The 26,655-nt window shown below is 35.4% G+C and overlaps 1 protein-coding gene across 6 annotated transcripts in view; it reads left to right on the top strand.

Moving 5' to 3' along the window:
* The window catches only part of Csmd3 (CUB and Sushi multiple domains 3), a 1,205,819-nt gene that overhangs the window by 1,150,462 nt on the left and 28,702 nt on the right, over positions 1 to 26,655 (top strand). For all 6 annotated transcript variants that reach the window (XM_074069090.1, XM_074069089.1, XM_074069088.1 and 3 more), the window contains 2 exons: positions 22,707 to 22,886; positions 24,568 to 24,741. In XM_074069090.1, the coding sequence (XP_073925191.1) occupies positions 22,707 to 22,886; positions 24,568 to 24,741 (354 nt within the window). The remainder of the gene's footprint in view (positions 1 to 22,706; positions 22,887 to 24,567; positions 24,742 to 26,655) is intronic.

Here is a 26,655-nt window from a genome sequence, read left to right as displayed (position 1 = left end):
TTTTATATCCTGCTACCTTGCTGTACCTATTGATGATGTCTAGAAGCTTCTGAGTAGAGTTTTTTGGGTCTTTAAGGTATAGGATCATGTTGCCTGCAAATAGGGATATTTTGACAGTTTCTTTACCTATTTGTATTCCTTTTATTCCTTCTTCTTGCCTAATTGCTCTGGCTAGGAATTCCAGTACTATGTTGAATAAGAGTGGAGATAAGGCATCCTTGTCTGGTTCTTGATTTTAGAAGGAATGGTTTCAGTTTTTTTCTGTTAAGTATAATGCTGGCTGTAGGTTTGTCATATATAGCTTTTATAATGTTGAGGTACTTTCCTTCTATTCCTAGTTTTCTTAGAGCTTTTATCATGAAATGGTGTTGGACTTATCAAAGGCTTTTCTGCATCTATTGAGATGATCAAGTGGTTTTTGTCTTTGCTTCTGTTCATGTGGTTTATTACGTTTATTGATTTTCATATGTTGAACCACCTCTGCATCCCTGGGATGAAGACTACTTGGTCGTGGTGAATAATCTTTTTGATGTGTTGCTGAATTCGGTTTGCCATAATTTTGTTGAGGAATTTTCCATCAATGTTCATTAAGGAGATTGGCCTATAGTTCTCCTTTTTGGAGGTGTCTTTGCATGGTTTTGGGATAAGTGTAATACTGGCTTCATAAAATGTGTTAGGCAGTTTTCCTTCCCTTTCTATTTCATGGAACAGTTTAAGGAGGGTTGGTATCAGTTCTTCTTTTAAGGACTGATAGAATTCAGCAGAGAATCCATCAGGTTCTGAACTTTTCTTTTCGGAGAGACTCTTGATTGCTGCTTCAATTTCATTTTTTGTTATAGGTCTATTCAGGTGATTAATGTCCTCTTGTTCAATTTTGGATAGTCATTACATATCTAGAAATCCATCCATTTCTTCAAGATTTTCAAATTTATTAGAATATAGGTTCTCAAAGTAGTCTTTGATGATTTCCTGGATTTGCATGTTGTTTGTTTTTATCTCCCCTTTTGCATTTCTGATTTTACTGATTTGGGTTTTTTCTCTCCTCATTTTAGTCTGGTTTGCCAGGGGTCTGTCAATCTTATTTATTTTTTCAAAGAATCTATTTTTTGTTTCATTGATTCTTTTTATGGTTTTTTAAATTTATATTTCATTGATTTTGGCCCTTATTTTTATTATTTCTTTCCTTCCACTTGTTTTCAGATTTGTTTGTGTTTGTTTTTCCAGGAGTTTAAGATGTAGCATCAGGTCATTGGTTTGAGATCTTTCTGTCCTTTTAATATATGCTCTCATGACTATGAACGTTCCTCTCAGGACTGCCTTTGCTGTGTCTTCTAGGTTCTGGTGGGTCATGTTTTCTTTTTCATTAATTTCCAGGAATCTTTTAATTTCCTCTTTTATTTAATCAATGACCCGTCAATCATTAAGTAATGTATTGTTCAGCTTCCAATTGTTTGCCTGTTTTCTACTGTTGTTTTTGTTGTTAAGTTCTAGTTTTAATGCATTGTGATCAGATAAAATGCTTGGTACTAAATTAACACATTTGGCTAAAAGCATTCTCAGGATCCTTCATGTTTATATCCTTTTTTGGTAAATGTCATCTGTCTATACTGTAGAACTCTTCCATGACAATTTTCTATGAAACTGGAGTTTTAGACCTCATGCCCAAACTCCTAGGATTCCATGTGTTGGGTCTGGCCACTTGTCCCTATAAACCAAATAAAAAAGTGGTAATGGTGAAGAGCAGAGAAAGGCGATTTATTACATAGCCCAGGACCTGTGCTAAGACAAAGCCAAGTAAACACTTCACTCATGTTTGGGATACTAACATGAGGTACATGTTTAAATAGAAGAAGAATTGGGGAAAGGTGAGGAAAGTATGGACAGTTAAACATTCCCAGTTACAGGTGTGGCCTTCTTGGCCTTCTGTCAGTTTTGGTTCTGTGTGATTCCATAGAACTTATTATGTTATCACTTGAGAGAAACAGTCTGGCTCTCATGAGATGACTACTCCTGCTCCAGGGTGCATCCTCATTATTACAGGTACTTGTCCTCATTTATGGGGTGGTCTGTCCTGCAAAGCTCTGTTGTTCCTTTGGGCCATTTTTGTTCCCTTGTCACAAAGATATTATTAATCAGTCCTGAACCTTGGACCCCAAGGTGACAGCAAAGTGGATGACTTACAGCAAAGAGAAATATAAAATGGAGGCAGAGATGCCAAGATTTTCTCTGACTTTAAGTTAATTCTTGGGCCCAAGTGAGGAGTCAGTACTTTACCTTTCTTACTGTGCTTTAAACTACTTACAGGTATAATTTTGTAGCTAATATAGGATATGTCTTCTACTATTAGTAAGTTTTCAAAAGTTATCAAAGAGTAAAATAATGAGGATAACCAGAAAGAAATCTGATGAGTAACATATTCATTTTTTCACAATGAATAATAACTTTATTTATTCATGGATAAACAATACAGGTTTTAACACTTTTCCAATTTTATTAAAAATAAATAGACATCACAATTCTTGTGACTGAAAATTACATTGATTTTGGATTCCATATTTAGCTCTAAAAATCAAGGGGACCAGACATAGTGTCATATACCTATAATCTCAAAACATTGCAGGCTGAAAGAGAAGGAATATGAGGCCAGACTGAAACTCATAGCAAGAACCTGTCTCAAAAAATAAAACAAATATTGAAAAGAAAAGAAAATTACATTGATGCTTTTTTTATGCAATGACCTTCACTTTTTCTTAAGAATTTTTAGGCAAGTTAAAAATCACTCAAGATAGATTGGCTACAAATAACATATCAGAAAAATAAACAGAGTTCACTCCTTTATGTCATCCCTTTAAAGAGAAATATTGTACTGAAAGATGTAATTCAAGCACTAGCTTTTCAATGGTGAATTACTGTTACAGTAAAAGCTGAGAATTTATAATGGTTTATTTACTTCATAGTAAAAAATGTGGCCTACTCTCTTGTAACAACTCAAACTATTTATAAAAAAATTCATACCTGCCCCCTCAAAAAAAACAAAGAAAGAGTTCAGTGGAAAATAAAATGGACTAAACTTCTATAATTCAAAAACTAACACAGTGATAGAATTTACATGTGGAGATAAAGTTGAATTAAAGTCATTGTTACAGATGTTTTCTTATTACTTTGCAGTGAAGTTAACTTGCATGTGATAGATGGAGTTCTGTAATTTTGGAGCTCATTCTAGACTCACATGGCATGGATGAGGAAACCGAGACACAAAAACACTCAATAAGTTTCTGACTACTGACACAGCTCATTATCAAGTAGTAGTTTCTACCTTATAAATGGATCAAATTTCCCATACAATTTAATTATTCTTTATATGTACCAGTAATATTTGATTTAAGTAAAATATATTTTTAATAAATTTTGATGTAACCTTTTTGTCTTTTGTAGGTTCTAGTTTTTAAAGTGATTGTATATAAGACCCTAAAAATGAATTTGAAAATTAGGCATGAAAAAATCATGTAATGTAATTGAATTTCTACCATGACTGGTAGAAATTTTTTGAAATCCAAAATTTGTGTTATTTTATGAAATCCAAAATGTGTACTATAATGACATATATGAGATTTGGTAAATTATAAGTAACAGGAATTTATGTCTCAGAGCCTTGGAGATTGGGAAGTGCAAGATTAATGTACCAGCAGATTTTCTGTCTGGTGAAAGCTGCTCTCTGCTTCTAACATGCCATCTGTTGCTGCATTCTCTTTAGTAGTAGGTGAAGAGCCAAAAAATGGCCTACCTATTCTCTCTAGTCCGTTTATAAGGTCCCAGTCACATTTTTGAGGGAAGAGTCCTTGACTTAAGCACCTGATAAAGGTCATACTTTTTAATATGATTGCATTGTGGGTTAAGTTTCAACATGAGTTTTGTAGGGACACAAACATTCAAATCAAAGCACCAAATAAATGTTTTTTAAATTCTAATTTGTACTATATCTACTCAAAACTAGTAGCTGTCATTAAGTGTTTGCCGTTTGTTAAAATTTGGGCTTAGTTCTTTACATAATTCACACTTAATTTTCACAAGTCTTTGACACAGATACCATGTTCCATATTATTTCCCATTTGAAACAAGGGTCTTAGAGAGAAAACACTTGGTAAAACACCATGGTAAAACATTAAGGTAAGATTTAAGATTAAATCCCAGTCTATTTGACTCAAAAATTAATGTTCTTGAGTTTGTTTCCCATCCCTTTGCATTTTCCCTCTGTTTTGTTTTTTTGCATTTTTCTCCTTCACTACAAAGGTGTAGTACATATGATACAATATGATAATAAACATTGTTAAAAAGGATTATAGAAATGTCTCATTAATTTTTAGCCTACTCCACAATCATTTATATTTCATCTGAATTTTGCAGTTTGAGTTTTGCTAAATTTTATCATTTCTTATTGAATTGACCACTTCCAAATTGAGTTTTTGCATAATAATTCCTGCTTAACCTTTCTATACTCATCAATGATGTTTCAACATACAAAGCAATCACAATGAAAATCACTAACAAATTTGCAAATCTTGCAAGGTTCTAGGTTTTAATGTGAGTAGTCAAAGGAAATGAACCAGTACAGTGGTAAGTTATGTGCATAATAATTCACAGAGGAGATTTGACAGAATTAAGACAATAACAGTTGAAAGAGAAAATCAGTAAGATTAATATGGTATGATAGATAATTCAATGTGAAGTTGAACATGGAAAAATAAGAGTGACTTGAGGAAACAGTCTTTTTTTTTTAGTTTTTTTTTTTATTATTTGTATGTGCATACAATGCTTGGGTCATTTCTCCCCCCTGCCCCCACCCTATCCCTTACCACCCACTCTGTACCCTCCCTCGCCCCCCAACCTCCTCAAAATCCAGCAGAAACTATTTTACCCTTATCTTTAATTTTGTTGAAGAGAGAGAATAGGCAATAATAGGAAGGAACAAGGGTTTTTTCTAGTTGAGTTAAGGATAGCTATACAGGGAGTTGACACATTAATTTCCTGTGCATGTGTGTTACCTTCTAGGTTAATTCTTTTTGATTTAACCTTTTCTCTAGTTCCTGGTCCCCTTTTCCTATTGGCCTCAGTTGCTTTTAAGGTATCTGCTTTAGTTTCTCTGCATTAAGGGAAACAAAGGCTAGCTAATTTTTTAGGTGTCTTACCTATCCTCACACCTCCCTGTGTGCTCTCTCTTTTATCATGTGCTCAAAGTCCAATCCCCTTGTTGGGTTTACCCTTGATCTAATGTCCACATATGAGGGAGAACATACGATTTTTGGTCTTTTGGGCCAGGCTAACCTCACTCAGAATGATGTTCTCCAAGTCCATCCATTTACCAGTGAATGATAATATTACATTCTTCTTCATGGCTGCATAAAATTCCATTGTGAATAGATACCACATTTCCTTGATCCATTTGTCAGTAGTGGGGCATCATGGCTGTTTCCATAACTTGGCTATTGTGAATAGTGCTTCAATAAACATGGGTGTGCAGGTGCCTCTGGAGTAACCTGTGTCACAGTCTTTTGGGTATATCCCCAAGAGTGGTATTGCTGGATCATACAGTAGATCAATGTTTAGCTTTTTAAGTAGCCGCCAAGTTTTTTTCCAGAGTGGTTGTACTAGTTTACATTCCCACCAACAGTGTAAGAGGGTTCCTTTTTCCCCGCATCCTTGCCAACACCTGTTGTTGGTAGTGTTGCTAATGATGGCTATTCTAACAGGGGTGAGGTGGAATCTTAGTGTGGTTTTAGTTTGCATTTCCTTTATTGCTAGAGATGGTCAGCATTTTTTCATGTGTTTTTTGGCCATTTGAATTTCTTCTTTTGAGAAAGTTCTGTTTAGTACACTTGCCCATTTCTTTATTGGTTCATTAGTTTTGGGAGAATTTAGTTTTTTAAGTTCCCTGTATATTCTGGTTATCAGTCCTTTGTCTGATGTGTAGCTGGCAAATATTTTCTCCCACTCTGTGGGTGTTTTCTTCAGTTTAGAGACCATTTCTTTTGTTGAGCAGAAGCTTTTTAGTTTTCTGAAGTCTGATTTATCTATGCAATCTCTTAGTTGCTGTGCTGCTGGGGTTCTATTGAGAAAGTTCTTACCTATACCTACTAACTCCAGAATATTTCCTACTCTTTCCAGTACCAACTTTAGAGTTTCTGGTCTGACATTAAGGTCCTTGATCCATTTTGAATTAATATTGGTATACGGTGATATACATGGATCTAGTTTCAGTTTTTTGTGACTGCTAACCAGTTTTCCCAGCAGTTTTTGTTGAAAAAGCTGCTTTTTCTCCATCGCATATTTTTAGCACCTTTGACAAAGACAAGTTGGTTATAGTTGTGTGGCTTTATATCTGGGTCCTCTATTCTGTTCCACTGGTCTTCATGTCTGTTTTTGTGCCAGTACCATGCTTTTTTTATTGTTATTGTTTGTAATATAGTTTGAAGTCAGGTATTGTGATACCTCCAGCATTGTTCCTTTTGACTGAGTATTGCCTTGGCTATTCGTGGCTTCTTGTGTTTCCATATAAATTTAATGGTAGATTTTTCAATGTCTTTAATGAATGTCATTGGAATTTTGATTGGAATTGCATTAAACATGTAGATTACTTTGGGGAGTATAGACATTTTTACTATGTTGATTCTACTAGTCCATGAGAATGGGAGATCTCTCCACTTTCTATAGTCTTCCTCTGTCTCTTTCTTCAGAAGTTTATAGTTTTCCTTGTACAGGTTGTTCACATCTTTTGTTAGGTTTACACCTAGGTATTTGATTTTTTTTCAGGCTATTGTAAATGGAATTGTTTTCATATATTCTTTTTCAGTTCATTATTAGTGTATAGAAATGCTAATGATTTTTCTGTATTGATTTTATATCCTGCTACCTTGCTATAGCTATTGATGGTGTCTAGGAGTTTCTGAGTAGAGTTTTTTGGGTCTTTAAGTTCATGTTGCCTGCAAATAGGGATATTTTGACAGTTTCTTTACCTATTTGTATTCCTTTTATTCCTTCTTCTTGCCTAATTGCTCTGGCTAGGAATTCCAGTACTATATTGAGTAGGAGTGGAATTAAGGCATCCTTGTGTGGTTCCTGATTTTAGACGGAATGGTTTCAGTTTTTTTCTGTTAAGTATAATGCTGGTTGTAGGTTTGTCATATATAGGTTTTATGATGTTGAGGTACTTTCCTTCTATTCCTAGTTTTCTTAGAGCTTTTTTCATGAATGGTGTTGGATCTTATCAAAGGCTTTTTCTGCATCTATTGAGATGACCAAGTGGTTTTTGTCTTTGCTTCTGTAAATGTGGTTATTACATTTATTGATTTTCATATTTTGAACCACCCATGCAATCCTGGGATGAAGCCTACTTGGCCATGGTGAATAATCTTTTTGATGTGTTGTTGAATTCGTTTTGCCATTATTTTGTTGAGGATTTTTGCATCGATGTTCATAAAGGAGATTGGCCTATAGTTCTCCTTTTTGGAGGTGTCTTTGCCTGCTTTTGAGATAAGTGTAATTCTGGCTTCATGAAATGTGTTAGGCAGTTTTCCTTCCCTTTCTATTTCGTGGGACAGTTTAAGGAGGGTTGGTATCAGTTCTTCTTTAAATGTCTGATAGAATTCAGCAGAGAATCCATCAGGTCCTGGACTTTTCTTTTTGGGGAGAGTCTTGATTGCTGCTTCAATTTCATTTTGTGTTACAGATCTATTCAGTGATTAATTTCCTCTTGGTTCAGTTTTGAATTATCATATGTATCTAGAAATCTGTCCATTTCTATAAGATTTTCAAATTTATTTGTATATAGGTTCTTGAAGTAGTCTCCGATGATTTCCTGGACTTCCGTGGTGTTTGTTGTTATCTCCCCTTTTGCATTCCTGATTCTACTAATTTGTGTTTTTTCTCTCCTTATTTTAGTCAGGTTTTCCAGGGGTCTGTCAATCTTGTTTGTTTTTTCAAAGAACCAACTTTTTGTTTCATTAATTATTTGTAATTTTTTTTTTTGGTTTCTATTTCATTGATTTCAGCTCTCATTTTTATTATTTCTCTCCTTCTATTTGTTTTGGGATTTGCTTGTTCTTGTTTTTCTAGGAATTTGAGATATATCATTAGGTCATTGATTTGGGATCTTTCAGTCATTTTAATATATGCACTCATGGCTATTAACTTTCCTCTCAGGACTGCTTTTGCTGTGTCCCATAGGTTCCAGTAGGTTGTGTTTTCCTTTTCATTGACTTCCAGGAACTTTTTATTTTCCTCTTTTATTTCATCAGTGACCAATTGTTCATTAAGTAATGAGTTATTCAGTTTCAAGCTGTTTTCATGTTTTTTGTCTTTACTTTTGTTGTTGAGTTCTAGTTTTACTGCATTGTGAGCAGATAGTATGCATGGTATTATTTCTATTTTCTTACATTTGCTGAGACTTGCTTTGTGCCCTAGGATATGATCTCTTTTGGAGAAGATTCCATGGGCTGCTGAGAAGAATGTATATTGTGTAGAAGTTGGATGAAATGTTCTGTAGGCATCAAGTATGTCCATTTTATCTTTTGTATATTTTAGATCTTGTATTTCTACATTGATTTTTTGTTTGGATGACCTATCTATTGATGATAATTGGGTGTTAAAATCTCCTACTTCCACTATATTGGCATTAATATAAGTCTTTAGGTCTTTCAGGGTATGTTTGATGAAACTGGTTGTGTTGACACTGGGTGCATATAGGTTGATAATCGTTATTTCCTTTTTGTCTATTTCCTCTTTTATTAGTATACAATGTCCTTCTTTATCTCGTTTGATCAATGTAGGTTTAAAAGTCTACTTTGTCAGAGATAATTATTGCTACTCCTGCCTGATTTTGGGGGCCATTGTCTTGGTAAATCTTCTCCCAGCTTTTCATCCTAAGCCTATGCTCATTTCTGTCAGTGAGATGGGTCTCCTATAAGCAATAAATTGTTGGATCTTCTTTTTAATCCATTTCATCAAAATGGTGCCTTTTGATAGGTGAATTAAGTCCGTTAACATTAAGTGTTAGTACTGATAGGTATGTGGTGATTCCTGTCATTTAGTTTTCTTAGTTGTTTGAAGGTTTGATTGTGTGTACCTAAGTTGAGGTTACTCTCTACTTTCTTGCTTTCTCTTTTCCTGTAGTTTGTTGCTGCCTGTCCTTTCATGGTTATGTTGGGTTTCATTTTCTGTGTGCAGAATCCCTTGAAGAATCTTTTGTAGTGGCAGTTTTGTGGTCACTTATTGTTTTAGTTTCTGCTTATCATGGAATACTTTTATTGCTCCATCTATTTTGAATGATAGTTTTGCTGGGTAGAGTATCCTGGGGTTGAAGTTATTTTCATTCAGTGCCCACAAGATCTCACCCCATGCTCTTGTTGCTTTTAATGTTTCTGTTGAGAAGTCTGCTGTGATTTTGATGGATTTACCTTTGTATGTTATTTGTTTTTTCTCTCTTATAGCCTTCAATATTCTTTCCCTAGTTTCTGAACTTGTTGTTTTAATGATGAGATGTCGTGAGGTAGTTCTATTTTGATCTGGTCTGTTTGGTGTCCTGGAGGCCTCTTGCATCTGTATGGGAATATCTTTCTCTAGATTTCAGAAATTTTCTAGTATTATTTTGTTGAATATATTACGCATTCCCTTCGCATGCACCTCTTCTCCTTCTTCGATGCCCATGATTCTCAAATTTGTTCTTTTGATGGAGTCGGTGAGTTCTTGCATTTTCTTTTCACAGGTCTTGAGTTGTTTAATTAATAGTTCTTTGGTTTTTCCTTTAATTACCATTTCATCTTCGAGTTCTGAGATTCTGTCTTCTGTTTGTTCTATTCTGCTGGATTGGCCTTCCGTTTTGTTTTGCAATTCTTTTTCATTCTTTTTTCTGAGGTTTTCCATATCCTGGGTCTTTTCCTCTTTAATGGTGTCTGTTTTCATCCTGAGTTCATTTATCTCTTTATTAATCATGTTCTCTGTTTCACTTTGGTGTTTATACAGTGCTTCTATGGTTTCCTTTGTTTCTTCTTTTGCTTTTTGAAATTCTCTTTTTTTGTTGTCTTGGAATTTCTTGAGTGTCTCCTGAACATTTTGGTTGACCATATCCAGTATCATCTCTATAAAATTCTCATTGAGTACCTGTAATATGTCTTCTTTTCAATTAATCTTGTGGGCTTCATTGGGTTCTTTGGCATAATTTATCTTCATTTTGTTTGAGTCTGGATCTGAGTATCTGATTTTCCCTCTGAGTTTCTTCATTTCCCTCTGGTTCCTGTACTAATTTTTTGCTGTGGGGAAACTGGTTTCCCTGTTTTTTCTATCTTCCCATCATTGCCCTTGATGTTGTTATTGTCCCTGTACTGTGTGCAATTAAGTATTTTGTGGCTGTAATAACAGCACTAATGATATTTAGAATGGAAGGGTGAGAGGAGATGGAAAGCAAGAAGTTAAAGGAAAAGGGGAAGACAAATAGTGAAGTAGAAAAATAAAAAACAAAGATACAAACAAAATATTTCAAAGATATAAACAAGGAGAGACAGTGTACTAATCAACCATAAGCTGAAAAGGTATTAGAGAGACAGAGAGAGGATTGAAAATAAAAAATAAAAAGAATAAAGATAAGAATAAAATTAAAAAATAAGTAAATGAAAGAAAAAAATACATATATAAAAAAATAAAATAAAATAAAAATCCTCCAAGTTCAAATGCAATGAAGTTTCAGTCTTAATAATTTTGGTGTTTGTCTGTCAGCCTCCATTCCTGGAGATGGTGCCTCAGATATTGTTCAGTAGTTGCCTCATCAAAGGGGAAACATAAAGTAGAACAAAACTGCAGAAAACAAGAAAAAAAAAAAGCCCACAAAGTGTCCCAAGTTCAAATGCAATGCAGTTTCAATAGGTTTTTCAGCATGCAGGTGTAGTTTGGTTGTTTTCTCATCAAAGGTAGGGAGAGAGAAAAAAAAAAAAGAGTCTGGAAACAGGTTTGTGAATGGCTATCTACGGCTGTGGCTTGCCTGCCCACTGCTGTCAGCCTGCTGTTGCTGGTGGCATTATTTATGCAGATTTCTGGGGTAAGTTTAGCACTCACCTGGCCCCGCAGGCTTTGTTTACTCAGATTTTGCCTGTGTGTGAGCCTCTGCTACAAGCTTTCCCCTTTCCAAGCACTAGGAAAGGTGACACTGCACCGGCTTTCTCAGGCCTGCATGTTTATTTACAGTTCACGTGGGAAGTGGGTCTTCCCCCCTCTCCTGTGCAGTTTTCCTCCCACCGCCACTTTTACAAGCTTTCCTGCTCCTGATTACTGGGTGTGCTCTTGCCAGCTGCCATGTTTGTTTACAGTTCATGTGGGAGGTGGATCTTCCCCCTCTCCTGTGCAGTTTTCCTCCCTCCGCCACTCTCACAAGCTTTCCCGCTCCTGCTTGCTGGGCGCACGCCCCCGCTCCACCCTCTCCCACCAGGCCCGGCTTGGAGAAAACAACATCTTGAAAGACAATTGTAATAATTATTATTTTATAATTATGCAGTAAAATAAAATAAAAAGAATTATATTTTATTTGAATTTATTTCACTTTTTAAAAAAATTTTGTAATTTGAAGTGTTTTTCCTCTACTAACTATTCTTAGCAACAAGTACTTCCTACAAAGTAAAAAATCAGAGGACTGAATGAATTTTAGCATATTGTTTTTTAAACTAACACTGAAATTGATTTTATCAAATAAAGCTCTAAAAATGAAATCTAAAGAAAACTGTTTGTATAAAACATGACTGAATTTCTTATGTATTCAACTAATAAAAATTATTTACACAAATCCCATTATCATTGGACAGTTTATCAAGAAATCAGAATAAAGTGTTCTACTCTCTAATATTTTATTGGGTAGTGATGTAATTTTGGCATTCCAGGCGTTTTTACCCTTTGTGAATTTCCTATTTATGTAATTTTCAAATATATCTTTAATTTGCTTGATTGCTGCACACAGACACTCACACACACACTCACACACTCACTCTCACACACACATACTCTCACACACACTCACACTCACTTTCACACACATACACACTCATTTTCACACAGTCACTCACACACACTTTCACACACACAGATTCACACACTCACACTCATACACACTCACAGACATACACAGTCACACACTCTCATACACACAAGCATTTCTTTTCCATTTTTAAGAACCTTGTCCAATCAACCAATCCTATGGGTAGATATGTTAGCTGAGATTTTTGCCTTGTTCTTTTGAATGATTTTAGAAATATTTTTAAATAAATACAATTTTATACTAGTGGGAAAGCTCTAATCTTTCATGTCTAGCCATAATAGAAATGTTGGTTTGAAAAAAAAAGTCTACCTTCATTATTCTACTGCTTCAGATTACAGATGTGTTGTGAACATTTAACTAATCTTTCTCTAAAAGTATTTCTCACTAGCAAAACCTCTTGTTCTTCCTCAGCCCTCATCCTTCTGCAACTCCAGTCAGGTCCTTATTATACCCACTGATAATATTGAGGGGGTAGGAAAAGAAGATAACTATCTTTCTTCTGTGTAGATAAAATAATACATTATGAGATCAAGATTGTGCATTCAAACATCAAATACACTATATCAGATGAATTATAAATATGAAATAAAGTAACATCCCTGGAACAAAACCAACTATAGGAAAATGATATTTGCCATAATACCAGGTACTTAAAAACAGCATCCTGTCTTTAAAATTTGCTGAAGTTATTTTCTATAATGTTCATATGGAGAGATGAGATCTAAAAACTAACAAGTAAATATTCTTATAATAATCTACATTTTTTTGTTAACACAAAAATATTCTCAGGATCTTAGTTAAGTAGGTGTGCTTACCTTTGCATTTTACATACAGGGCCAACTCTGATACCAAGAGTCCATAGTATGCACATGCACCTAAGGTTTGGGGGAAAAGTTACAACTTGTTCCAGGAAAAAAATTAACAAGTAGAGTAAAGGTTACTTTTCAGGTCTACAAAAGAAATGTATTTATTGATATGCTTGTATGATTTTTTTTACCAATTAGGATTGCTACTCCCCAAATGACCAATACTCTGCATCTGACAAGTCTTGTTCATTTGGAACAGGGTCATTACACTTAATTGTGTTGAATGATAACAACCCAATTAAGACTTCTTGTTCCAGACAACCAGCGTGGGAATGTAATCTTTGTTTGAATTCCCCAACATTTTATATAAGATAGATATAGATGGGAGGCTAGACTCACACCAGAGAGAGCAGAGTGAAAATTAGAGGTAAAACCTGTTGAAGGTATTTTAAGAAGCGGGAGGAGGAAGAGGGAGAAAAATGGAAAGGATGAACCAAACCAAGGTATATTGTAAACATATATGGAGATGTAACAACAAAACCCTCTGTATAACTATCATATATTAATAAAACTTTAAAAATTTTAAACCTCCTTATAGAGGGAGAGCTATCCGTTAGAGCAGTGACTCTCAACTGGGCCTATTTTGTTCTTCTGGGGGCATTTACCAATATTCATAGATATTTTCAGTTATTGAGAGTAGTTATGAGACTAGGGAATGCTACTGGAACCTTATATGTAGGTCCCAGGTATTCTGCTAAATGTCTTGCAATGCGCAGAACACTCACACACCACAATCAGTAATTACTTGTTAGCAAATGTCAATAGTTCCAAGGTTAAGGAACTATTGCCTTCCTGAGATCCTTAAGGAAATGAACTTTTTAACGGGAAGTTTATGTAAATTTGGAACCATTATGAGAAGAATGGTTTATCTTTCTGGAAGTTCATGTGCTACAGTAGAACTTTGCTCTAGTATTGAAACTGGAAGTCTAGCAAAGTATTCATGTAATGGGTGCTCAAGAAAGCATGCTCACTGCTTTATTGTCTGCAATAGGAAAATAGTGGCGTGACCGGAATACCAAAGTACAGTAGTTTAGTTACATAAACTTAGATGGCATGAGCCTCAACATGAAGGAATATAATGACATGAAGAATAAGGTACAGGATCTATGTGTAGGAGCATGCAAAAATATCCATAAGGATGAGTTAAATGTGTTTTTTTAAAAGAATTGTGGGAAACATGATCTTATTTTATTTTAAAGTGCACATTTATAATGCTCATGCAAGAAGTTAAAACAGAAAGTATTTTCAAAGTGGCAAAAGTTGACCAGAATAAACACAACTATGTTTTATTTCAGATTTATCATAAATCATGCCAAATAGACAATGATTACATAATGAAGTACTGAGAAACCTCCTGAAAAACAAAATCAAACCTTTAAAACAATTTGTTTTCTTAAGAATTTGAGCTGACAGTTTAATCATTCCTTCACATATTCACATATTTATTCCTTAAACCAATATTTAATCTCTCATGAGAGTCATGCACTAGACTAATCTCTGACAGTACAACAGCATAGAAATCATGAAAATTTCAGTTCATGGAATTTCTTACCTTGAGTGCATGTGCATGTGTGTATGTGTGTGTGTGTGCCTGTGTGTATCATATATATGTATGAACTTTGGTAATCTTAGAAGATTTTCTTGACCTAACCCACAGAACCATATTGTCATGCACTAATGTCTCCGCATTTTAGGGTGAAACCCTAAAGAGTGACTATTCTAAGGTTTTGACCAAAAGTCTCTTTTGGTTGCTGAAAACAAGCTAGTGGTGAATGAATTGACTTGCAGATCAGGTCATGTTTACAGACAGCTGCTATTAGAAACTGTCTTTGCTTCACTAGGAAGTCACCAAACAAATCATTCTGAAACATTTATTGCCAGACATTCTATTCATCATGCTTCCACAATATGCACAATCTTTTTAGCACCTGTGCAAAATAAACTGTCTGTCCTCCCTTTGAGTGGCTGCATCTCAGCTCATGGGTCCTACGAAGTGGTTTGCTTCATCTTTGCCGAGATTCTAATTCAGTCTATAAAAGCACTGTCCAGAAAATAATCATTTGTAGATGTTCTTGTTAATTTCCTCTTTCTTATCTGGGTTATAAATATAGAAAAGTTACGGTAAAATCAAATCAAATAGAGTAAAGATCTGTAGTCATTTTTTTATTGTTGTGCTGGGTGCGGATGGATTGTAGCATTTACAAAGGTTCTTACAATGTATCAAATATATCATACTTCAAATCACCCCCTCCACTGCTCTTTTTCATGCTTCCTCCCCTGTTTCCTAGAACAGTTTCAGCAGGTAACATTTTTGCATTTACATACATGTGCATACATTATTTGCACTGCATTCATCTTCCTACTCCTTTCTCCACCACCTCCCCCTCTCACCAGTTCTAACTCCTCCTGACCCACATCTCACAGGCAGAACGAGTTCTGTCCTCCAGTTCCCCAATTTTGTAGAAGAAAAAACATAAAAAATGTAAAGAGAAACATGGCATTTTTGCTAGCTTTAGATAAAGATTGCTACACATGGAATTTCCTTGTGTTGTTTCCATACATGTATGTATTACAACCTCAATTGGCTCATCTCTACAAGTCCTCTTCACTCTTTCTTAGTCCCCTTCCCATGGTGGTCCCAGCCAGTTTAAGATTTCTGTAATCATTCTTGTACAGTGAGCACATCAACCACATTCAACTTTTGGTTTCCGTCCCTTGTCTTCCCTCTCCTGTGCACAACCTCCCTTTAGTGTGACCCATGTGCCATAATACTGCTGCATTTGTTTTAGGTCTATAATCCACAGAGAGGGAGAACATGCAGCTTTTGACCTTCAGAGCCTGACTAACTTCACTTAAGATGATGTTCTCCAGTTCCATCTATTTGCCTGGGAATGACAAAATTTCATTATATTTTTGTGGCTGAGTAAAATTCCATTGTGTTTAAATACCACAGTTTCTTAATTTATTTACCAGTAGTAGGGATTCTTGGCTCTTTCCATAGCTTAGCTACTGTGAATTTTGCTGCAATAAACATGGGTGTACAGGTGCCTTTGTAGAAACCTGACTCACATTCCTTTGAAAATAGCCTTGGAAGTGGTACTGCTGGATCATATAGCAAATCTATTTTTAGTTTTTCAAGTATCCTCCATACTGTTTTCCACAGTGGTTGTACTAGCTTATATTCTCAACAGCAGTGTATGAGGGTTCATTTATCCCTTGGGCTCTACTGAGGAAGTCCTTTCCTGTGCCTGTTGATGCCTCCGGGGTTGCTCTTTTTGCTTAGTATTGCCTTGACTATTCATGGTCTTTTGTATTTCCAAATGAACTTTAAGGTTTATTTTTCAATTTCTATCATTAATGTCATTGGGATTTTGATAGGAATTGCATTGAACATGTAGATTGCTTTGGGTAGTATAGCCATTTTTACTGTGTTGGTTATGTCAATCCATGAGCATGCGAGATCTTTTCACCTTCTGTAGTCTTTGATTTTTTTCTTCAGTCATTTGTAATTTTCCTTGTAGAGGTCACTCACATCCTTTGTTAAGTTTATTCCTCGGCATTTGATTTTTTTTGAGGCTATTGTAACTGGAATTGTTTTCCTATATTCTTTTTCAATCTATTCATTGTCAGTCTATAGAAAGGCTACTGATTTTTGTAAACTGATTTTGTATCCTGCTATTTTGCAAAAGCTGTTTTTGTTGTCTAGGAGTTTTTGGGTGGAGTTTTTCAGGTCTTTTAGGTATAAGATCATGTCATCTGTGACTAGGGATCATTTGACTACTTCTTTACCTATTTGCATTCCTTTTATTTATTCTTCCTGCCTTATTGCTCAGGATAGGAATTCAAAGAATGTTTTGAATAAGAGTGAAGAGAGTGTGTACCCTTGGCTCATTCTTGTCTTTAGGGGAAATGGCTTCATTTTTTTCTGATTACAAATGATGTTGGCCATAGGCTTGTCATACATAGCCTTTTTAATGTTGAGGTTCATTCCTTCTTTTCCTATTTTCATCAGAGTTTTTCTCATGAAATGGTGTTGAATCTTATCAAAGGCTTTTTTTTTTTGCATCTATTGAGATGATCAAGTGATTTTTTTATTTGCTTCTGTTTTTGTGCTGTATTGCATTGAATGATTTGCATGTATTGAACCAACCTGCATCCCTGGGATGAAGCCAACTTGGTCATGGTGAATGATCTTTCTGATACATTATTGGATGCAGTTTCGTCATTATTTTATTAAGGCTTTTACATCAGTGTTCATTAAGAAGATTGGCCTTTAGTTCTCCTTTTTGGATGTGTTCCTTGTTCAGTTTTGGGATGAGTATGTCTGGCTTCATAAACTGAGTTAGGCAGTATTCCTTCTCTTTCTATTTCATGGGAAAGTCGGTATTAGTTCTTTAACTGTCGGGTAGAATTCAGTGGCGAATCGGTCAGATCCTGGACTTTTCTTATTTGGGAGACTCTTGATTGCTGCTTCAATTTCATTTCATGTTATAGATATGTTTAAGTGATTAATATCCTCTTGGTTTAGTATGGGATGGTAATATGTATCTAGAAATTTCTTCTAGATTTTCTAATGTATTTGACTATAGATTCTCAAGGTAGTCCCTGATGATTCCCTGGATTTCCTTAGTGTTTGTTGTAATCTCCCCTTTTTCATTTCTGATTTTCCTAATTTGGGTCTTTTCTCTCCTCATTTTAGTCATATTGTCCAGGGGTTTTTCAATCACATTTATTTTTTCAAAGAATCAGCTTTTTGTTTTGTTGATTCTTTGTATGGTTGTTTTTCGTCTCTATTGCAATGATTTTGGCCCTTATTCTTATTATTTCTCTCCTGCTTCTCTTAGGTTTAGCTTTTCTTTGTTTTTCTAGGAGTCCAAGATATATCTTTAGGTCATTTATTTGAGACCTTTCTGTGTTTTTCATATATGCACTCATGGCTGTAACTTTCTTCTTAGGACTGTCTATGCTGTGTCCCATAGGTTCTGATAGGTTGTATTTTTGTTTTCATTAAATTCCAGGAACTTGTTGATTTCCTCCCTTATTTCTTTTATGACCCACTCATTGTTAAGCAATGTGTCATTCAGCCTCCAATTGTTCATGTATTTTCTGCTGCTGCATTTGTTGTTGAGTTCTAGTTTTATTACATTGTGATCAGATAAAATGCAGGGGGTTATTTCAATTTTCTTATATTTGTTGAAAGTTATTTTGTGCCCTAAGATATGGTATATTTTGAAGAAAATTCCAGGGGCTGCTGAGAAGAATGTATATTGTGCTTTTGCAGTATAGAATAGTCTGTATACACCTGTCAGGTCTATTTGATCTACGGTGTCATTTAGTTCTAGGATTTTTATTGATTGTTTTTGTCTGGATGACCTATCAATTGGTGATAGAGTGTTAATAAAGTCTCCACTACTTCTGCACTGAGGCTTGTATATGATTTTAAGTCCTTTCATGTAGTTTTAAAGAAGTTGGTTGCACCGTCATTGGGTACATATGAGTAAATAATTATTTCCTTTTCATGTATTGCTTCTTTTATTAGTGTAAAGTGTCTTCTTTGTCTCTTTTTACTAATGTAAGTTTGGAGTCCACTTTGTCTGATATAAGTATTGCAACTCCTGCCTGTTTGGGAAGGGGCATTAAGTTGGTAAATGTTCTTCTAGCCTTTCACCCTAAAGCAGTGTTTATTTCTGTCAATAAGGTGGGTCTTCTGTGAACAGCAGATTGTCAGATATTCCTTTTTAATACAGTTTGCCAAAGGTGTCTTTTGGTGGGGGAGTTGAGTCCACTAATATTTGGTGTTAGTATTGAGAGGTAGGTGGTGACTCCTGCCATTTAGTTGTTTTTGTTGTTTAAGGATTTGAGGGTGTGCATCTGATTTAGTGCTACTCTCTGAGTACTTGTCTTTTATTCTCCTGTGGTTTAATATTTAAATCATTCTCTTAGGGTCAGGATCTGGGAATTCATTTTCTCCATTTCCCACTAAATCTTCTATTGAATTGTTATTCTTTTGAGGGGTGGAATGCCTTGCCTTCTTCTCCCCATGTTTCTGATTTGTGCTGTGCTTCTATGTTACCGATTGACTAGTTGGTGGTTTTAATCACCTGTTTTCTTTCCCTTGATTTAATTACTGTGTTATTACTGTGTTGGCCATTAGCTAGATTGATGTGTGCTATTTCTGTCCCTGGCCTGAAAGCATAATTTAGCAATAAAAAGTTAGTAAGTGGGAATTGAGGGGTTAATGGTTGTTTGGATAGAAATAGATACTTGGGTAATTTGAAAAAGTGGCACAAAAGAGGGGGCAGGAAGGTGGGAAGAGGTGAGGGAGGAAGAAGCGTGGGGGCTATAGAGTTTTAGATCCTTTATGCATTAGGGTGTAGGTCAGTTTTTATAGTGGAGTCTGCTTGTGTCATGGATTGCAGAGGGAAGGGGGGTATGTACAGTTGGTACAGTAGGCTAATCAGCAGATAGTAAGTGTGGAGGAAGGAGGTATAGTGGGGTGACAGGTAGGGTAAGGTGAGGAGGGCGAGGTGAAGTCAGGGGGAGAGAGTGGATGAAAAGTGGCAGAAAAAATAATTGAGGGGGAGAACAATGGATTGTAGCAAAAGAAAAGGAGAGAAAATAAAGGAGTAAAAATAGAGGTAAGAAGATAGTTATAGTAAAATTAATAGCACTAAATTAACAAAAGAGAAAAAGTAAGGGAAAAAATAACAGCAGCAATAACAGAAAGTATGTCAGTTTGGTGAAAGTTCTAGACATATTTCTTTGGTGTCTAATCCAGATATTGGTGCTTGTGGCTAGGGGTTTCTTGGTGTCCCTGTCTCTTCTCAAGGATGGTATTCTGGACTTTGTGGGGAAGTGTACTTCCCTTCTAATCAGACAGCTTAGGGGAGAGTCAGATGGGGGGGTGTTTATAGTCCTATTTTCCTTGGTCTGATGGGCCATCTGTTATAAGCAGGAGCTCTGAAGTAGTCTCACTAGACGACTGACTTGTGAACAATTGCAATTGTGGTCTGTGATTGCTCACTACCAGTTTATGCATTGTTCACCATTTCACCCCACTCCCACTGTTAGTGATAGCTTGCAATTCATAGTCTTTCTTTTTCGGTTTTGTTTGGGGGGGTATTGGGGATACAATCTGCCCATGTGTTGCACTGGGTCATTTTCCCAGTGGGGAGGTGTGTGTGGTGTGTGGCACTCACCTGTTTGGTTTGCAGATTTCTACAGGCAACTTTGAAATGGGGCTGCTAGGGAGAAATGACAAGCAGCTTCCTAGTGTGGTGTAGGAAGGCCTTCCATGATTTAGGGGCTCAGTATGTCACAGAGTTTGGTTCTGTTTGATGCTCTATCTTCTGCTTTTTGAAAAAAAAAAAAAAAAAGGGAGGGGTGAGAAATGGCCAGGGTGCTTTTCCAATGGCACAGCCCTAATTGCTGTGCTGCCTGAGATTTCTCTGGCTGCTTGATGCAATTAAAAGCTGTTTTAATGTTCAATCTTTGACTTTTACATGCATCCTATGTGTTGGCAGTTATTTAGTTGGCTAAAAAGAATCAAAATTACACAAATTTAGCTACCATGTCTTGAAGTGGTTTCTGAAATCGAGGAGCTCAGGAATTCTGATTCGCTCTCCTGTCATTTTTATATGGCAGTAAATTTTGAAGCTGCAAAAGAAAAATCATTTTTGTTAATGGATAAGATTATTTGTTTTCCTATTACATTCAGTTGCATCATTAAATACTCTTTTTCCTCATCAATAATCACAGGAAGAAAAGTCTCCCTGTATAAAAAAATTCTAAATAGAAGTCAAATTAGACTCAGTGGTTTGACTTCCACAGTCTTACAAGGCTCCAAGAACTACCAAGTGAAGTTTTGTGAATATTATTCTTTAATTTAAATGCCATTGTTCATAGTGTCAAAACTTCTTAGGCTCAACAAATCAGAATAACATGAAAAGAATTCTTTTGATGTTCACAAATCTTAGTAGAAAATTAGTAAATGCAAATTAATTGACATTCTATTAAGGTCTTCCATTCTTTAAGCCACTTTCAGTCATTAACCTTGGACCTCCAAAGTACTAGGGAAAATTAATTTGAGAGAGAAAGAGATAGAGAGAACTGAGGAGATTATTTACCATTTTAAGAACAAAGATTCAGTAAAAGGCAAGTATGGTATGTGTTTTGGAACTCCAGAAAATAAAAACATAACTTGTTTTTTTTTTCTTTTTCTTAATTGCCTAAAAAATTTCAGCCAACTCATTGCCCAAATCATGATTAAATCCTGTGCATAAAGCAGCACTTTTGTAACCTTGTTTATAACCTTTGTTTTATTTTATTCTTAAATTTTGTTTTATTTTAATTTTTTAAGCAATTTCATGGTTTTTTGGGTTTTTTTTAAGTTTTTAGGTCTTAATGAATCTTTGTATTACACATGCATTCATACCCATGGTCATCACCCCTATGGTCATAAGGTTCTGCCTCCCAAGATTGTTGGACTGCATCCACAGGTTTCCTGCTCCACACAGTTGGTACCCCTGGTCCTGTCTGACCTCCCCATTTTCACTTCTACTCTTGGACCTTCTTTCACATGGTCAATCAGTAGAAAGTGCCTCACTGTACCTTCTCCAGCCCCTCTTGTGGGAGCTGAGCATAAATAGGAGAGTCAGAAATATTCATGGTGTTTGAGACAGAGAAAATGATGGGTTTTCCTATTCTAGGCTGGCAATGCTGTAGAGTATGGGGCAGGAATTTGGACTGGGAAGGCATCACACCTACCCCTCTATTCAGGTAGCAGGTGCATTCTACAGTGGAGAATGGAATTTCTTCAATGTTGTCCCACCTCGATTGACAATTAGCCACTGGAAATGGGAAATTGATTTCTCTATCACCAACTATGGCTTTTTTCATTTTCTGTTGAGCCCACAAGTCAGGTACATTACCGTTTGTGACAAATTCACATTTTACATTTTTTTCATTCTTTTACTTATTCAGTGAAAGATGTACTTTTTGTACTTGGCTTTGTTTTATTTTAAAACCACTATAATATCCAGTTGAATGACACTGTGCAGAAAATAGGCTGTATCATTCAACAAGCCTGACAAAGATTTCAGTAGGAACACATATTTCAAACATGTTAGAAATCTGATTTTATAAAGTGATTTCACCATAGTCATATAATGCAGGTTAAAAAAGTTTACTGCATCATCCAGGCATGGTGGTACACACCTACAATACCATATACTCAGGCAGTGAAGGCAGAAGGATGAAGTTTTAGATCAGTCTCACAGCAAAGCTAGTGAGACCCGTTCTCAAAAACAATTCAGGCTACTCTGTAGGTGAAGGCAGGAGGATTGTCAAATGAAGCCAGGCTGGTCAAAGGTAGTGCAAGAGCTTATCTGAAAATCAAAGTAAAAATAAAAGGAGTGGGGGCATGGCTCAAGTGGCATTTTGGTGGTCCTGAGTTCAAACCCCAGTAACACAAAAATGACATAAAGAATTTCTGCATCAGAGAGCCCAAAAATAGAATGATATATTAGCCTAGCCTTTTCAGGATCTTTATGACAGTTTCTGAACCATATGTATGGAATTTGTAGTAAAGATACTGGATTACAATCAAGAACTGCCAGTGTGTGTGTTAAATATGCTTATGTTTATGATTAAAGATGAACATGATAACTAATTTTCCTCACTTATGTATTAAACACACCATATGCTTACTACTCCTCTCCATTAAATACAAACCGCATTAACCATCTGCTCTTTTAACCCAATACCGGTAGTCATCAGTTGTGGAGACCCAGGTGTACCAGCTAATGGACTGAGATATGGAGATGATTATGTAGTTGGACAAAATGTTTCTTACATGTGCCAGCCAGGGTATACGATGGAAGTGAATGGTTCCAGAGTCAGGACCTGTACTACTAATGGCACATGGAGTGGAGTCATGCCAACTTGTAGAGGTATGAAAATTATTGCCTCAAAATATTTCCTTATTTTATGTGCAAATTTAAAGTATATTTAAATAGCTTTTGCACAGTTTCATTTTTTCTTATACTAAAAAAATGGCTTATGTAGATTTTTAAAAACACAGTTGTAATATACAGGATTTAAAAATAACATTTTGACAAAGCATTATATTTTATTGTGATTATTAACAATGAGTTTAATGAAATAAAAAGAACAAAAACATAATGTGCTCTGATATGTAATCATCATTATTTATTTATTGTTATAATTAGTGAAAATTTTTGAAAGAATGTAACCTTAATGAGTTAATTTTAACTTTAGCTTGCTGAACAAATTAGGTCAAATCTTTCAAGGATTGGACAGAAGAAAAAAAAAAAAATCTTTCCTTAGTTTGGGAATAGTTAACCTGAATTTTGGAGCTGTAATTTTACTTAAGCAAATGGAGTACCTGTTTCTCCAAATAATTCAGCATAAAATTATTCTATAATTTAATATATACATAAATTTGCTAGCTATTTATGCTTTTTTCCCCTGGAAATATTTTCAGAATTTTTTCTGTAAGTTTATATTATTTGTAGAATACAGTAGATGCAAATGATAGACAATTAACATTGTTTTATAATTTTTTTAGCAATTGGGATTTCTCATTCATGCATTTTATATATCTGGAAATTGATAATTTAAAACCTCCCTGAATGAAACTTTAGCAAGAAATAATACTTCCAAAGTGTTTGTCTTTTTTTCTGGATTATACAGCTTTTTAATCAGATCACTTATAGTTTTGTATACTAGCTATTTATTTGTAGTGATTTATATAGAGATCATTTTAGTGAAATGTAAAGATCAGTTTAGTGAAATTTGTGTGAATATAGGTCAGCATAAATATACAGTTTTATATAAAATATATGCATACATTTTATACCTTAGAAGCTGTTTTATATGTTAATTAGTTGAAACTAATGATTGCAATGTTAACAAACTCAAAAAAATATTCTTTATATGTTGCCATTCACTGAAACGAAATCACTCCTTGTTATTAGACTTTGTTGCTGACACCCCTTTTCCTTTCATCTCTGCCACTATCCAAACTGTACTTGCTTGAGGGCAGTTTAAAACATTTTAACCAAAATCATCTTTAAAAAATTTTTAAATGTATTTACAAATCCTGTAACAGTTTCAACATATGAATCTTAACAGGTGATGGGAACCAATTGGAATGTTGTAATCAGACACATAACCTATGTTTTTAAAAATGCTACAGAACTATTTCCAAATTCCTCAGTTACAAAACTGATACTGTATATAGCCAAACCACCCAGATTCTCAGTATCCCTAAAGGTCAATGAAAATAATTTTATATAAAACCAATATTTATCAATTAGAGTATACCAGATAGAAGGTCACCCCCTATTTGCCTCCCCTTATATGTCAGACAGCTTGCTATTTTGTAAAAGAATGTCTGACAACTAGTAGCCATTATGTTGCCAAGAAAAAGTAGCATTCTAAGGGATGAATTCCTGGGATGTTTCAGGAATACTACCCGGAGAATATAACATGTCCCACATATTGTCCTCCAAAGATTAAATTAGCACATATGCTTCTCCTAATGATATTTATTTTTTTACACCCAGTATTTTCAACAGCTGTGTCTAATCGCTTTTAATGTAATTGCAGCTGTTACTTGCCCAGCTCCTCCCCAGATCTCTAATGGAAGGCTGGAGGGAACAAATTTTGACTGGGGCTTTAGTATCAGCTACATCTGTTCTCCAGGATATGAACTGTCCTTTCCTGCTGTTTTGACCTGTGTAGGGAATGGTACCTGGAGTGGTGAAGTACCACAGTGCTTGCGTAAGTATAATTTCCATACTTAAAATTATGTCTTATAGTAACAATTGATACTTAGCTTTTTATTTATTTATTTATCTTTAATTATTCATTTATTCACATGTGCATACATTGTTTGAGTCATTTCTCCCCCTGCCACTTCCAGGCAGAACCTGTTCTGCCCTTATCTCTAATTTTGTTGAAGAAGAGACATAAGCATAATAAGGAAGACAAAGCGTTTTTGCTAATTGAGTTAAGGATAGCTATAAAGAGAGATTCCCAGCATTGCTTTCATGTACAAGTGTGTTACAACCCATGTTGATTCATCTCTAACTGATCTTTACACTGGTTCCTGATCCCCTTCTCATGTTAACCTCTGTCACTTTAAGGTTTTTGTATTAGTTCCTCTGGATTGGGGACATCAAATACTTTCATATTTTGGGTTTTTTACCTATTCCTATATCTCCCATATGTGCTCTCCCCTTGTCATGTGATCCAATTCCAGCCACATTGCTGCATTTGCCCTAGATCTAAAGTTCACATATGAGGGAGAACATACGATTTTTGGTCTTCTGAGCCTGGCTGACCTCGCTCAGAATGATGTTCTCCAGTTCTATCCATTTACCTGCAAATGAATTAAATAGAACTTTCTCAAAAGAAGAAATTCAATGACCAAAAAACACATGAAAAAAATGCTCACCATCTCTAGGCATAAGGGAAATGCAAATCAAAACCACACTAAGATTCCACCTCACCCCTGTGAGAATAGCCATTATCAAAAACACCACAAACAGCATGTGTTGGTGAGGATGTGGGAAAAAAGGATCCCTCTTACACTGCTGGTGGGTATGCAAGCTGGTGAAACCACTCTGGAAAATAATTTGGAGGCTTCTTAAAAATCTAAACATAGACCTGCCACATGATCCAGCAATCCCACTCCTGGGAATATACCCAAAGGAATGCAACACAGGTTACTACAGAGGCACTTGCACACCCATGTTTATTGCAGCATTATTCACAATAGCCAAGTTATCACTACTGATGAATGGATCAAGAAAATGTGGTACTTGTACACAATGGAATTTTACTTAGCTTTTTAAATTTGCTAGAAGAAATATAAAGTACTTAAACTCTTTCCAATGCTAATTGAAAAAAATCTGGTTTTACCAATGTAGGAACTTTTAATTAGCCATCATATTCTTTCTGGTCTGATTCTAAATTTTAGGGTAAACTATTTTGTTTATAAACTTTTCTTAGCTATCTATGTCTTTCTGTCTTCCTTCCTTCCTTCCTTCCTTCCTTCCTTCCTTCCTTCCTTCCTTCCTTCCTTCCTTCCTCTCTCTCTTTCTTTTTCTTTCTTTTTGAGACTAGATTTCATTATACAGCCAGCATTGGCCTCCAAATTGCTACATAGTTGAGTTGTCCTTGAGCTCACTATCTTCCTTACGGTCCTCCAAACATTGGGATTATATACATGTGCCACCATGTCCAGATTTTATTTTTGAAAATTACTCCTCAAAGTAGAAACCCTTTAAAGAAATATTTATATTTTTAACCATGAGAAAAACTTGAAAGCACCTGATACAGGTTCATTTGCATGAGTACTCTACTAGATCTAAACCATTTGATCTCATCCCTATTCCCCTCTGCATATTCACTGTGCTCTTGTCACTCTGGTTTAGTTCTTCCTTCTCTAGGATGCTGACTGTGCCCCAGCACATGAGTGTTGTTTTCCTCTCTCTGGTGTGCTCTCCCTTGAAATATCAGCCTGGCTAGATACTTTGTTCCCTCCATATCTCTTTGCAATGAGTTATGGCTTTGCCATGTTATTTAAAATCTATTTACATCTCCTGACAGCCACCCACCCACAGTTGTAATCTCCTTTCCTTGAACTATTTTTCCACTTAGGATTTACTGCTTTCCCACACACTACCTTTA

This window comes from Castor canadensis, chromosome 3 (genome assembly GCF_047511655.1).
Source record: "Castor canadensis chromosome 3, mCasCan1.hap1v2, whole genome shotgun sequence".
NCBI classification, from domain to species: Eukaryota; Metazoa; Chordata; class Mammalia; order Rodentia; family Castoridae; genus Castor; species Castor canadensis.
This window is presented reverse-complemented; position numbering and strand designations above follow the sequence as displayed.